Source organism: Peromyscus eremicus, chromosome 19 (genome assembly GCF_949786415.1).
Source record: "Peromyscus eremicus chromosome 19, PerEre_H2_v1, whole genome shotgun sequence".
In the NCBI taxonomy this organism is placed as follows: Eukaryota; Metazoa; Chordata; class Mammalia; order Rodentia; family Cricetidae; genus Peromyscus; species Peromyscus eremicus.
Window position 1 is genome coordinate 14,683,123 of NC_081435.1, and position 13,995 is coordinate 14,697,117.

General features: G+C 45.3%; 1 protein-coding gene across 1 annotated transcript in view; it reads left to right on the top strand.

Moving 5' to 3' along the window:
• Positions 1-13,995, top strand: part of Fhod3 (formin homology 2 domain containing 3) — a 428,818-nt gene that overhangs the window by 353,143 nt on the left and 61,680 nt on the right. The window contains 2 exon segments of the mRNA XM_059246707.1: positions 885-935; positions 7,418-7,629. Coding sequence (XP_059102690.1) covers positions 885-935; positions 7,418-7,629 — 263 coding nt within the window.

Here is a 13,995-nt window from a genome sequence, read left to right on the forward strand (position 1 = left end):
GTCATCAGGACAGACTGACCACAGGTGACAATTAGTTACAGTGACCAAGGCTCCATATTTGAGAATGTGGATGGAAAGAGAATTAAATAGGGAAGCACATTAAGGTGCATGTCTCCTCATGCCAGGGGTGATCTTGCTCTGGCAGCCCACATCTCAGTCCTGCTGAGTGAATTGTTCACATGCCTCATGCTTTCTGCTCATCACAGAGTTATCCTCCAGCTTCAGGTGCCTTAGTGATGAAGCTTCAAGCTTACTGGCTTAGAAGATTTCTAGCTTGGAAGACAATGAACATGGATGCTTATGCACAGCACATCTGGATCCTTCCTGCATTCTCCCCAGTCTACACCTCCTTTAGTCTTTCTGAGGTTGTCTCGTTATGTCCAGTTATTATGTACCCTCCACCACATTATAAGGTCCAGTGTAGACAACCATAATGTCCAGACTCTCCAGGAAAACAGTCTGCTGAAAGGCACGTGGCCAGCTAGTCTTTAACTTAGATATAAGTTGGAACCTCACCAGCAGGACCAGAAAAATGAAACATTAAAATTGAACAATGTTGGACATGTCATGGGTGTAAATAAAAGTGAAAGCACAAAGTAAGACCTTTCAGTGGCCTTGGGCTGAAAACAGAGTGATGAGTAGTGTTTCTGACTAAGCCAATGTTTTCCTGCTTTTCTGACTTCTTTCCATTTTATTGTAAAAAAAAAAATCCACTGTGTTTAGCATGTTTGAAGGAGCCTCTAAACTTTTAGCATTCAACTATGACAAATTTTCATTTCCTAAGGCAATAGTAGGGCCTTTCCTTTTAGTAATTGCTTCGTAATCTTCTGAACATCTAAGTCTATTTTTCTCCTCTTTTTGTTTGTTCTGAACATTTCTGCTAGCCGAGAATATCTAGACAAAAGAGAGGAGCAAAGACAAGCGAGGGAAGAAAGGTGCGTATGTTTCCTTCACTTGGTAACGAGGTGTCGTGTGACTTGGCACTGTTAACCAAGCATGCAGAGTCCCCTGGGAAGCATTAACCTCACCTAAGGCACCTTGGCATTGCATGGCTGCTATTTGCAAACTTTATATTCCAAGAAAACTCTGGATTTATAATAGATATGGTGACTGATGGAATTCAGAGATGGAAAGATGCCTAGAGACGTCATCATGGCCAAATCTATGCTCCTAAACCCTTCTCCAGATGAGCACATTATCATCTCCCTCTTGATGTATGTTAGCCACAGTCACATGTCACAATGATAGAGATGAGTTCTGAAAACTTCATTGCTGGATGGTTTTTGTCATTGTCTGAGATATCTTTGTGAACACTAACAAACCAAGATGGTGGGGACAGCACTAGGCACTAACGGCTCAGGGACCGTCATTCCATAAGTAATCTGTAATTGACCAGACATCATGACGCCTCCATTAACCACACTTGAAACACCTTGTACCAGCACTTGAGCCTGGATTAGGTGTTCTTACTACGTACTTCCAGGTCCCTTGGGCCATATTCATTCAGTCAATCAATAATTGAGCACATATGCCATGCCAGACATTGTTTCCAATGTGCAGAAGACCCATTCCCAAATAGCCCCTGCAGTGTTTGGTGCTCACAGTGGGCACTTAGAAATAAAGTATAGAATGAATGAATACATGACATCCTGCAAGAGGGTTCAGTGGGTAAAAGGCGACTGCTGCCAAGCCCAGTGACCTGAGTTTGATCCCTGGGACACACATGACGGAGAGAACCAACTTCTGCAGGTTTTCCTCTGACCCCCCACATGCATGTTATGCACCACACACACACACACACACACACACACACACACACACACACACACACACGCACACTCAGAGAGAGTGGGGGGACAGAGAAAAAGAGAATGTAGTTTTAAAAAATAAACAAATTATTTAACAAACTAACAGCTTCATTTGAAATCTTCAAACTGCAAACTTGGTCCATTTTATTTTTTATGTGTATAGGTGTTTTGCCTGCATGAGTATCTGTATGCAATATGCATGCCTGGTACCCTTGGAGGCTAGAAAAAGATGTCAGATCTCCTGAGACAGGAGTTACAGACTATTGTGAGCTCTTGTTTAGGTCCCGAGAATAGATCCTCGGTCGTTTGAAAGAGCAAGTAGCCAGTGCTCTTAATTGCTGAATCATCTACCCAGCCTTAGTTCATGAATTTAACTCCATTGTAAACTGTAAAGTTCATATATTAAGTTTGTGATAGCTTGAGATAAACAAAGGACCATAGCCATGGAAACCGACAGGCCAAAGTTTTTACCCCTTGCCCCCTACAGCCTGCAGTTACTAACTCTGTCACCAGATGGCGATATAGTATGGGGAGAGGGACAGGCTCTGTTTATGCCTTTTGTACTGGAGCCTAGTGGGAACCTAACCATTTCTGGCCTGTGCCAATGTGATGTGGAATTGTGCTAATGTTTTAGACACCATCAGCTAAATAGATCAAGACGGTCTGAGTCAGGCAGCACTGGAGACTGTCTGTGCTCAATTAAAAAATTAGATGCTTAAGTCAGCCTCATGAATAAAACATTGGTTTATTTCCTACATTCTATTAGATTATAGTCATCCTAATAACCAGTGGTGGTCAGTAAATCCAGAGTGAAAGGTGCTGGTGAAAAGCCGAGAAACTTCTTTTTCTCGGCTAAGTGAGCTTCAGATAATGGGAGGCATATACTCTTACTGAAATACTGTTGATTATTTTTACATGGGGTTAAGGGATTTTGAATTTTGTATGTTTAGTTTTCTCCTAGATTCTGTACTTTTGAGCTTCTGAGAGTTAGACTGTCAGGCTATGTCTACACAGGCAAGGCTCCATGGCTCCTATGGGGAATGTCCGGTGCTTTGTCGAGGTCAGAGCTGGCTCAGGGCGCCTTCGCAGAGCTCTCTGGCTATTTCCCATTTAGGTTTTTGCTTATTCCTGGCATACTCACATAGGAGTTTGTCACTCCCATTCTCCCATTGCTGCTCCACCCTCAGTCTCCTCTTCTCCCAGAATGCCGGTCTACACAGCAGGTGGTCACCTCAGCTTTCTGCCCCTGCCACAGCCTATCTCTCAGCTTGCACAGGGTTCAGTAGACAGAGCCCCGACGACGACGACGACGTATCCCCAGAGTCTGAGCTAACTGTTTTCCTTGTTTGGTTCGTCTAGTCTGAGGGAATAAGAGGTCACAGGTAAAAAGTATAAGGGAAGATTGGGGTTGCACTGGAAAACTGAAAATTATTCATGATGATGGTGGTCTAGGAACCACGAGAAAAGATGCTGAGCATTGCTGGGAGGCCCAGGAGATGTCAGAGGGCTTGAATTCAATGTGAGGGAGACCTAGGTAGGAGGACAGGAGGAAAAGTCATTGATGAGTAGGATTGGCTCATATAGGGTGTGTGTGTGCAGCTCAGTAAAGAGAGACTGGGCTGAAATTCTGTCTGGTCCTGCCCTGGTATACCTTCTGGGTACCAGAGTTCATTCCAAATGTTTATTTACCTCTCTTTCTCCCATGGCACTGTGAGCTGCATGAGGGTGGGATATTTTTCTTGTCTAGTATTAATTGCTTAGTGTCTATTACAGTCCTTAGCATGTAACAGGCACATTGAACAAATGTTCAATAAACAAATGAAAAGATGAATGAATAAACAAAGGAGAGAGGCATAGCAAAAGGATGCTTGATGGAGGCGCAGAGGTGACCTCCACAGACACAGGTTAGTGCTTTGTGTGGCAACCTTGTCATGATCATAGGGTTGGTGTTGCTCCACAGGGCATCAGGGCATGTGGCCATCAGGGACAGTCATCTCATGAGTTGATGCCTCCCAAGAGTTGATGCGTTTGGACCCCTGTGTGCATGGCTTTAGTATGAAAAGCTCATTATGGATCTAGCTTCCTGCCCAGGATGCTAGAAGTTCCTGTATATCAGGAGGTTGGTCAAGCTGTGACATTTCTCACTACTATGAGCTGTGACTTTCATGTGTACCAGCCTACCACCCTCATCTCTCCAATCATTTCAGAAAAACACTGTTGCTGTTCTTCCAAGAAAATAACGCTCCTGATCACCACTGTCATAGGGCAATAGGGGCAGCCTTATTAAACTAAAGATATGTGAGTTGGGGCTGGAAAGATGGCTCAGTGTTTTAGAGCACTTGCTTGTAGATGAACAATCTTATTAAATAAGAAACACAGAGCCAATTGTAGGGTTAAAAGCCCAAGAGGTCAGAGCAATAGCTAAAAGCTAAAAACCTTACCCTTCACTGCTACTGCTGTCCTCCTGAGCAAGAGACTTACTTCCTGTGTGTTCGTCCTTTTTATTGACTTTCTATTCTGCCTTCTCATTGGCTGTAAACCCAACCACATGACCTCCTCGTCGCTGCCTGTACAGACCTCCAGGTCTTCTATGGTTGGTATTGAGATTAAAGGCATGTATCTCCATGCTGGCTGTATCCTTGAACACACAGAGATCCGCCTAGCTCTGCCTCCCAAGTGCTGGGATTAAAGGTGTGCACCACCACAGCCCAGCTTCTGCTATGGCTTGCTCTGACCCCTAGGCAACTTTATTTATTAACATACAAATAAAATCACATTTCAGTACAAATAAAATATCACCATACTTGCTGCTTTCACAGAGGGCCCAGGTTTGGTTCCCAGCATCCACATGATGGCTCATAACCATCTGTAACTCCAGTTCCAGGGGATCTGACACTTCTAAACTCCCCAAACACCATGAACACATGTGGTACATGCATATGCATACAGGCAAACAATCATACACATACAATAAATAACCTAAAAAGTTATTTTAAAGAGTGTGCATGTGTACAAAGTACACCTACCATACACTTAACCATTTTAGCCATTTAAATGTATGGTTCGGTAATGTGAAGCATAGTCACACAATTGTACAACCGGAAGTCTCATTGTGCAAACTGAAACTGTACCCCTGCCGACCAACACTGCTCTCCCCAGCCCCGCTCTTTTGTTGCCCTATAAATAAATATCTTCCTTCCTTGGGACAGTTCTAGTTAAGTCTTTGGGCTCCTCCTCTGTCCTGTACATCTTTGGTGATGGCCTTTATGTACCTATGCGCACCAGGAATAGTCTCTGGGAATATCTAACCATCTCTTGGAAGAGCAGCCCTTTGGATTCCCGCCAGAAACCGATCTGAACCCACGGGCTGGCAGCCCCTCCCTGCCAACCTGGCTGCCCAGAGTCTGGTGTGGAAGGCCAAGACTAGGGCTGGACCAGATCAAATGAAAGGCCAAAATGGGTTGATAGGATCACGTGTGGGGCAAGATGTGGCTATGTAGGGAACCACACTGTTTTTGTTGCTTCGTTTTGTTTTTTAAGGTAAGTTGGCCTCCTGGCTAGAAACCCTTCATGTGAGAACATGGTTCCTAGAACTCTGCCTTTTCTGCTCTGGGATTCATATCTCCTGCACTACTGCCATTAGCAGGACAGTCAGAGTGGAGCCTTTCTGATGACGGCTCTGTCCTCTCCATCCGTCCATCTGTCCGTCCGTCTGTCTGTCTCTGAGGCAGTCCTCTCAGCACCAAGCTTTGGGTGTTAGCATGTACAACGCATTGCTGCTCTTCCCAGGAAAGCTGGCTCACTGGCCAGGGAGATGGGGCACATGCAACCCTAGGCTTCCTCTATAAGTGGGGGTTTCCCGGCGACTTTCTCCATGCACCCTTTGCCCACTTCCTGTCAGCGGACACAGGCAAGGCACGGAGGGAAAGAACCAAGGAGGGCGCTCTCCCTGCTCTCCCAAATCGTATCATCTGCTTGTTGAAACCAGGCGCACACATGGGAAGAGCTGACGAAACATGCCCGGCAGTCAATGTAAAATGCCATCGGAGCTGAGTGGGCTACATATCCGACATGAGTTCAGAGGCAAGGCTGTGATTGCTTGCAGCTGTGCCAGTCCAAGCCGGTGCCACAGAGGAAGAAGTGCATGCTGGCAGAGCCTGAAGGGCAGCCTGCCTGTGTGTGGGGTGTGTGTGTGTGTGTGTGTGTGTGTGTGTGTGTGTGTGTGTGTGTGTGAAGGTGACAGGGGAGGCCATACGCTCCTCAAGGGTGAGACTCGAAGTGCATGTGTCTGTGTATGCACACGTGCACTTGTGGGCAGGTCAGAGGTCAACCTCAGATGTTGTTCCTTGGGTGGTGTCTACCTTGTTTTTTGAGACAGTGCCTCTGACAGGCCTGAGCCACCCCAGTATGCTGGGCTGGCTGAGCAGTAAGCCTCGGGGATCTGCTTGTCTCTCATTTCCCAGTCCTGAGGTTACAAGAACATGGCACCCTGTCTGGCTCTTACGTGTGAATCCCAGGGATCAAACTCAGCTCTTTGTACTCTCGAGGCACACATTTGACCAACTGAGCTTCCTCCCCAGCTGCAGTCGCACGCTTCTGAATTATCGAATTACTTTAAAGACTTTAACTATGCCTCTGCCTTGGTCATCCCAGTGAATGAGGAGTGGTATCCTGGGATGGGGAGTGGGGGCGGGACCTGGTGGCTGGTGGAGCTGTTGTACTCAGGCGTAGGCATGGAGTGATGGGTTTTGCACAAGCTGTTATACCATTGGGGAAGTGGAGACCTGCCCCAGCTTAACTCACGCATTATTTCTATGTAGACATCTGGAAGAAGCACACATTTCAAAGTTATTTTGGTCCGATCTATAAAGTGCACTAGGAGGAAGATGATTGGTAGCTGTTCTTAATAAACAGTTAGTGGGTTCTGCCTGCCTGCAATGCAAAACAGATGTATCTTTGTTCTCTCAAACTGACTTTGATGAATAAACTGTACGTGACGTCAGGTCCAAGCTATTGGATGTCTGAGTCCTGCTCAGAAATATTTTAGAATACAAAAAAGTTTCCATGGGCCATGCTGAGAGAACAAAGTGAATTCCAGTTGCATTGCTGTTAGCGTTGAAGCAGGTTCAGGAATTCCAAGAGGCTTCTATCCAAGCAGCCCCCTTTTTGGTATTTGGGGGCACTGTTTCTCTCTACCACACCAAGGAACCCTCCCACTTCCCAGCTGTGAACTCCACAGGGGTTCAGTTCTCAGCTGTCACTGCCAGAGCCTTTGCGGGTCATCATTTGCTAGTTTGTTATCGTTATTGTTATTTGTGTAAATGTGTCCTAAAGGGGGAATGAAGATTCTGCAGCAGTGAGCCGGGATCCGGTTTTGTGTGATGTTGCTGTTTGTCCTCACTCACTTGCTTATGAATGATGCAGGGTTTTTAGTGGCTAGCATCTTGGCTTTGCTGTGTGCATTTGGCAGACTGACCCTCCAGTCAGCCCTGCGCTCTGCTCCATGCATCAGGAAACCAGCTCACTCTGCAGGTGTTTCATCCATAAACAAGCGTCAGCCACGGGCTCCTCTTTCTTTTTACGGAAACCCTTTGGAATTTAACTTTCAGATACAAATACTTGGAGCAGTTGGCAGCCGAGACGCACGAGAAGGAGCTGAGAAGCCGGAGCGTGAGCCGGGGCAGAGCTGACCTCTCCTTGGACCTGAGCTTGCCAACAGCCCCTGCCTCACCTTCCCCATCAAGCCAGAGTCCCTCATCTGCCGACTCCCAAGAGGCTCTCACAGTGCCCTCCTCCCCGCCCACTCTTCAGTACCCCCAAGGTGAGTGCTGGGATAGCGGTGGGAAACGTGATGATCGCCATCAAACAGGCTTGCTCGGGAGTCCAGTGTGCAAGCTAGCATGAAGACAGGTGAGTTTCTGGGTGACTGCAGCCTGTGCTGTCACTGACATACTAGAGGTCGCCAGAGCCCCTTAGATGAAAGTAGAGCTCATTTATAAACGTCACCCACCTGTGGTCATTAAAAGATGAGAACCTGCAAAATTAGACTGATATTGACAATCTTAAACGCCAGGCATTTAGTACTTCATGATTTGGATATACGTAGCTTTGCCTCTCAAGGTGACCACTTTGGAATCATCTTACCCTAAGAATTAGTCTCATTTTAAATTGATGGGAATAAAATAAAGGAAAGCAAACAAACAACAAAAAAAGACATAGTGATAATAGATGATAAATACTAAAAAGAAAAATAATGAAATTTGCTGACATGTATCGTGTGTGTGTGTGTGTGTGTGTGTGTGTGTGTGTGTGTGTGTGTGTGTCTACAAGCTTGTGTATAGACAGGCAGGCTCTCCATGGAGAAATTTTGTTAGCAGTATTATTCCCTGCAGCCTTGAACCACAGCTGCCTTCCTAATGCTCTGTGCCTTGCACTGGGGGCCTTTCTCTTTCAAGTTAATACAAAGCACAGCGGCAGGCACAGGCGTTCCCACAATGTGTTCAGAGCACCACCAGCTCCGTGGGGTTTCACCGAGGGCTGTGGCTCACAGCCTGATGCAGACACAGCCAGCTGAAGGCAGCTGAGACACCGAGCTTTCAGCTCTGGGAGGGTTGCTTAACTATCACCCGCAGCTTACTCCAGGCAAGGCAGGACTCCGTGACCTCAGCAGTACTGGGTGCAATGGAAAGCTTGTCTATCCAACTTTCTGCTGGCTCTCCTAGCCTTAGGGTCTGTTGGGCAGGAGCAGACTACCCGCCTCCAAATTTCACATTCTGTCTACTTACTCCTGGTTCCTGACCCCATGGAGGATTGTCCCAGGCAGATGGCTTGGTCACAGATGAGTAATTTCAGTCTGAAAATACCGAGACTGAGTATGAGAAGGTAGGCCATTCTGCAGCAGCTAAAAGCTTTCCAAACACTGCCTTAAGGTCATTGTTTTATCTGTGTTTGGCATTTCCACAGGCAGTATAAAAACTTGCCTCTGGCAAAGTTGTTCAGTGCTTAATCTGGGGACTTTAAACTCTAATATGGACCTCCAGTTTAGAAAATAATGGTCTAAACTGTGAAATATAGGACAGTCCCAAACAGAGAGGGGATTGGTGGTACCTATAAATATTGTTTGTCCTCAGATTTGATGTTTGCTGCAAAAGACAGTTCCTCAAGGATTATGTCTACCTAGAGTTGAGCCTGAGGCCATCCTGTCGAAGAAAAAAAACTATATTTTAAGCTCCCCAGAAAGCACAGGAAATAAAATACACACACATATCAGACATATACACATATATATTTGCTATATATTTCTATATTAGTCATATATATTAATGTCAATATGAACTTTTTCCAGTAAGCTTTCAGAGAGATAAATAGTAAATGTCATTTTTCTCTTCAGTGGAAGGATTAGTAGAGATGGAGAGGATGTCTGATTAAAATCACACTGGTGAGGTTTGGATGTGAAACACAATACAGGGCTTGAATTATACACCTGCACAATCATGTGGTGGTGGTTGAATTCCCTTGAGGGGACCAGTGGGTCTTTTAAGATACAGGTGGCTACGTCTCCTGTGTTTATTAATTGTAAACTGAATGAGTGGGACCATACCATATTCTGACTTCTTGTCCTCATGTGTAACTGATCTTTGTATTGGAAATGAGGGTCTGGGGAGATGGCCCTGTCAGTCATGCGTTTGCTGTAAGAAATCAGAGCTAATGGTTACACCCATGCTTCCAGCATTGTGGGTAGAGGGGAGACAGATGAGTCCTTGGGGCCTGCTAGTCAGGCAGCCCAGGCAAACAGTGAGCTCCATGTTTGGTGGGAGATCTTGCTTCAAAAATTAAGATGGAAAAGTGATCGAGGAAGACACCCAACACCCCCCCCACACACACACACATTACACACAAACACACAAACTTGTACACACAAGTACACATAAATCAAGATTGAAATGGTCTGAAAAGAATTCTATAAAAAGACCTTTACTAGAACTACTGGGAGTTCCTGCTGACTTGGGGGTTCTTCTTTCTGACAGAACTACAAAGCTGAGGTGACAAAGGGTTAGCCCCCCCCCCCCCGCTTTATTATTGTTCGTTGAAACACCCTGCAACCTCCAATTATTTATCTCTCCTTTCTATCAGGTCCCATTTTCAAATTTACAAAGTAACTTTTTGCCTATCCTTAATATTTACAATAGTCCAACATCTGAAGAAAGAATAACACATATAACCACACATCCAGATGTTTGTCCTGCACTAAACACCTGGCACTATTGTGTTCCCCATGTGCCGAGGGTTGGCGTGCTTTTTCATCCTTGGTCAGTTCTGGAGCATATGACCACCGTGTATTTCATGGTTCTGTCATGCCCCGTCCCTTTCTTCCCAGGGCCCCTGTTGAGTATCTGGTCATGTGTTTGGGTAACAGGGGAGACGGCATCATTTGTAATGTCCTGAGGATAAAATGTAAGGGAAGACTCATGTTGGCTGTTACTGACAGGGCTGGGAGAAGAGTCCAGGGATAGAGCTGCATCCCAATTGAAGAGTCACAGCGGTGCATGCTGTGTGTTGTGGTTCCAGTCTATGCCATACCATCCCTTTACCTAGCCTCTCCCCAGTATTTGCACAAAGCCAGCATTTCAGAATCATATTGATAAGAACGAGAAACACTAATATTTGTTGCCAGCCTGTGTATGCCTCAAGATGATAGGTCACTTTGTGGCTGCTTTTTGCTATGCTTGGTTTTAGCTTTTTGAAGCAGGGTCTTACTTTTTGTAGGTAGGTCTCAGGCCTCCCTGCATAGCAGAGCATGGCCTTGAATCCCTGACCTTCCTGAGTCCACCTCAAGAGTCTGTAGCATGCATGGGCACATCCAGCTTGCAATTATTCACTCAGATTCAGGAGAACTTTCAAAAGCATAAGAACCAGGCACTGTGTGGCACAGACCTACAATCCCAAGCACAAGGGAGGTAGAGACAGGAGTATCAAGAGTTCAAAGCTAGCCTTGGCAACGTACTATGATCAAGGGCTACACAAGGTCCTGTCTCAAAAATACAAAACAAATTCAAATTTTGCCTTATATTTAAGGCATATCCGCATAGTTTTTAAAATGGACCCATCTCAGTAAACAAAAATACAAAACAAAAGAGAGATATGAAAGCATTTGAATTTCTTTTCAGTCTCCCTACAAAATACACACTCGAGAAGGGAAGACCTAATGGTTAAATACTAATAGCATGATGTACTAGTAAGCTCTTCCAATCGGTCTCAGCAAAGTACGCTGTAACTTTTCTGTAAATGATGCCACTAGCCCCCACCATCAAAACAGTGTGTGCTGAAATTATTTTTCCATCTGGCCCTTTGGCAGCTCACAGCAGATGTGTGTCCCCAAACTGCCTAGTCTTGGTTGTCATGGTCTGGGTATTTTTCCTTTTGTGTCACACTAGCAGACCCAAGCGAGGCGCTGACATCTATATGCGCCCTTCCGAGCACTGTGCTATGGTTAACGCAACCAGCCACAGCTTTTGGTAAACATGGCAGAGCATCTTTCTTCAGCCATTGCTTTGATAGGCTGGTGTTTCCTTAATGATAAGTTTATTCCCTATTATTGTTCTGAAACCCACAGATGACTCAGGAATTCTCATTGATCAAAGTGAAGGGTTCCCTATTAGGATAACATTCTTTGTGATTTGTTTTTTTTTAAGTTTTACAGAGAATTAAAAGGAATAATACATATGCTCATGAGTAAAAAGTCAGCATAGTTGAGTGTGGTACTTAAACTCAACCGTCAATTTGATGGGATCGAGAATCGTCCAGGGACAAGCCTTTCGGCGTATCTGTGAGGGATCATCTGGATTAGACTAATTTTAGTTACTGTGGGAAGACCCACCCACTGTGGGGGGGGGTGCTATTGCACAGCCTGTGGTCCAGAACTCCATCAAAGAGAAGCAGAAAACTGGGCCCACCTGCTCGTTTCTCTCCGTGATCTGACTGTGGGTGCCGTGTGTGGCCAGCTGCCTCGGGCCCTGCCCTGTGATGTCCCTAACGTGATGGACTGTACTCTTGAACCCTCTGTCCTTAAGTGGCTTGTGCCAGACACTCTGTCACAGCAGTAAAACAAGGGACTATCAGCCAGAGTCTCATCACCAAGTGAGTCATGGCCAGGGAATTCATTTCATGGGAACAGAGTAAAGTCAAACCACTGGCCTGAAAGCCAGCTCTTGTGTTGGGGGTCTGGGTGATGTGTCCTGGCTAGACAGCCTTCTCTGGGGGATGGGAACTGTGCTCCCACCGTGCTGATTTCCTTAGACACACAGGGCCCTCCTGAGGCCAGATGAAGAGAAGTTATTTTTCTCAATGGAAGGAAGCAACTGTTGAGTTTATAAATGGCTTTTATCCACAGCCTTAGGGGACATACAGAAGGCAGGTCATCTGTGCTGTTTGTCGTGTATGCACACTGGGACAAGACTTTAGAGGTGCATCTGAAAATTTGGGCATACTACGTAAAATTTAAGTCAAGAAGAATATATTCAGTAGCAGAGTTTCTTTTGGTATCTTTAATCAGACTTTGAGGTATTTAAAGTCAATAAGGACTCATTGACTCTGGGGATATGAGATATGGCTAATCCAATCACATATTCACCTGGAAGCATTTGTAGAAATGGTTGACAGTGGGTAACTGATACTTCCTCTCTGATCCAGGAATTTAAAGCAAGAAAATTCCTGCAGCATATGCTTTCTGGAACCTGGAAATAAAGTATAAATATACAGTTCTGTCAGGAAATGTTCAGTCCATTTAAATGAATGATCATTTCTCACAAAGGCACCCATCTTGACTGTAGTCATTATTAGTAGTATCAACTGAGTGTCATGGCCACCTTTGTTGTGTGCTGGTTGAGTCTCTTTAGGGTTATAGGTGCTGTCTTAGTTTACCTAATCCATGTGGCATGAGGTGGAAACATCTGGTGACCTGTTTCCGCCTGTCCCAGCAGCTGTGGAACGCCGTCAGTCATCAGCCTCATACTTGCTGCTTTGTGAGCATGAAACTTTTGGACACCTTCAGTCCAGTGTTTCATTAATTGGCTAGAAACTTGATTCCTGTGGCTGTGGGACTCAGGGCTGTACTTCCTCCTCATTCCTCACCTGCCTGAAGTGACTTGATATCTTCAGTTCCTTTGACCAAATCCTTCAGGGGTACCACCCAAGGCCAGGGTGCTGTTTCCTCCTTTGTACACCTTCACTGAAGTCATTGCACTCACCTGCGGTTCACTGGAAAAGGCGAAAGTGTTCCAAGTTGGAGAGACTGATAGTTGCCATTGTTTATTGTACTGTGTTTTTCTTTTTCTTATTTATCATTTTATATGTGTGAGTGTTTTGTATGATTGTGTCTATGCGCACCATGTGCACACAGTGGCTAGAAGAGGGTAGCGGATTACCTGGACTGGATCTACAGACAGTTGTGAAACATCATGTGGGTACTGAAAATTGAATCTGGGTCCTCTACAAGAGCAGCCAACGCTCTTACCTGCTGAGCCATCTCTCCAGCCCCTTTTATGCCATATTTTGGCATACTGAAGTTTTGAGTCTTTTGAAGTGGATAAAGTATAAAGTAGATAAAGATAAAGTAAATAGAAAACAGAGAACAACTTTGGGAAAGCTGGTGACGCTGGTACTCTCTGATCATGATGATTTCAGAGAAACTATTGTTAAGAACTGTGAAAGCTTTGGGACTTCACTCTACATGTAAGCTAGTAAGCTGGGCTGTGGCAAGTTTAGCGATGCTGGTCATAAGCATAGAACTCCAGGGTCAGAGACAAGAACTGTATGCCTATAGCAACAGAGGTAGCCAGAGAACCTCCACTTGGGCTGATTTCCCCAGCCCTGGTTCCCATGGTGATGTGAACATGGGCTAGTGTTGCCTAGACATGCACTATGAGAAACCTGAAGAGAGGAGCTCTGAGCTTAGAGGCAGAAAGCATGCTTTTCCTTCATTCCAGAAAGACACAGGATGGTGGGCAGTGAAATGAACATTCTCATTCACTCTCATGCTCATATTCTTTCTCTATCTCCCATTTCCTTCTTCCAAAGATATTTTTTTCCTCTGTGCATATCCTTAGAAAGATATTCCAGAAGAAGGGCTCTCAGTGCCTCTGCTTGCCGGGCTGTAGAAGCATGGGAATTCCATAAGCCGTTGTTACTC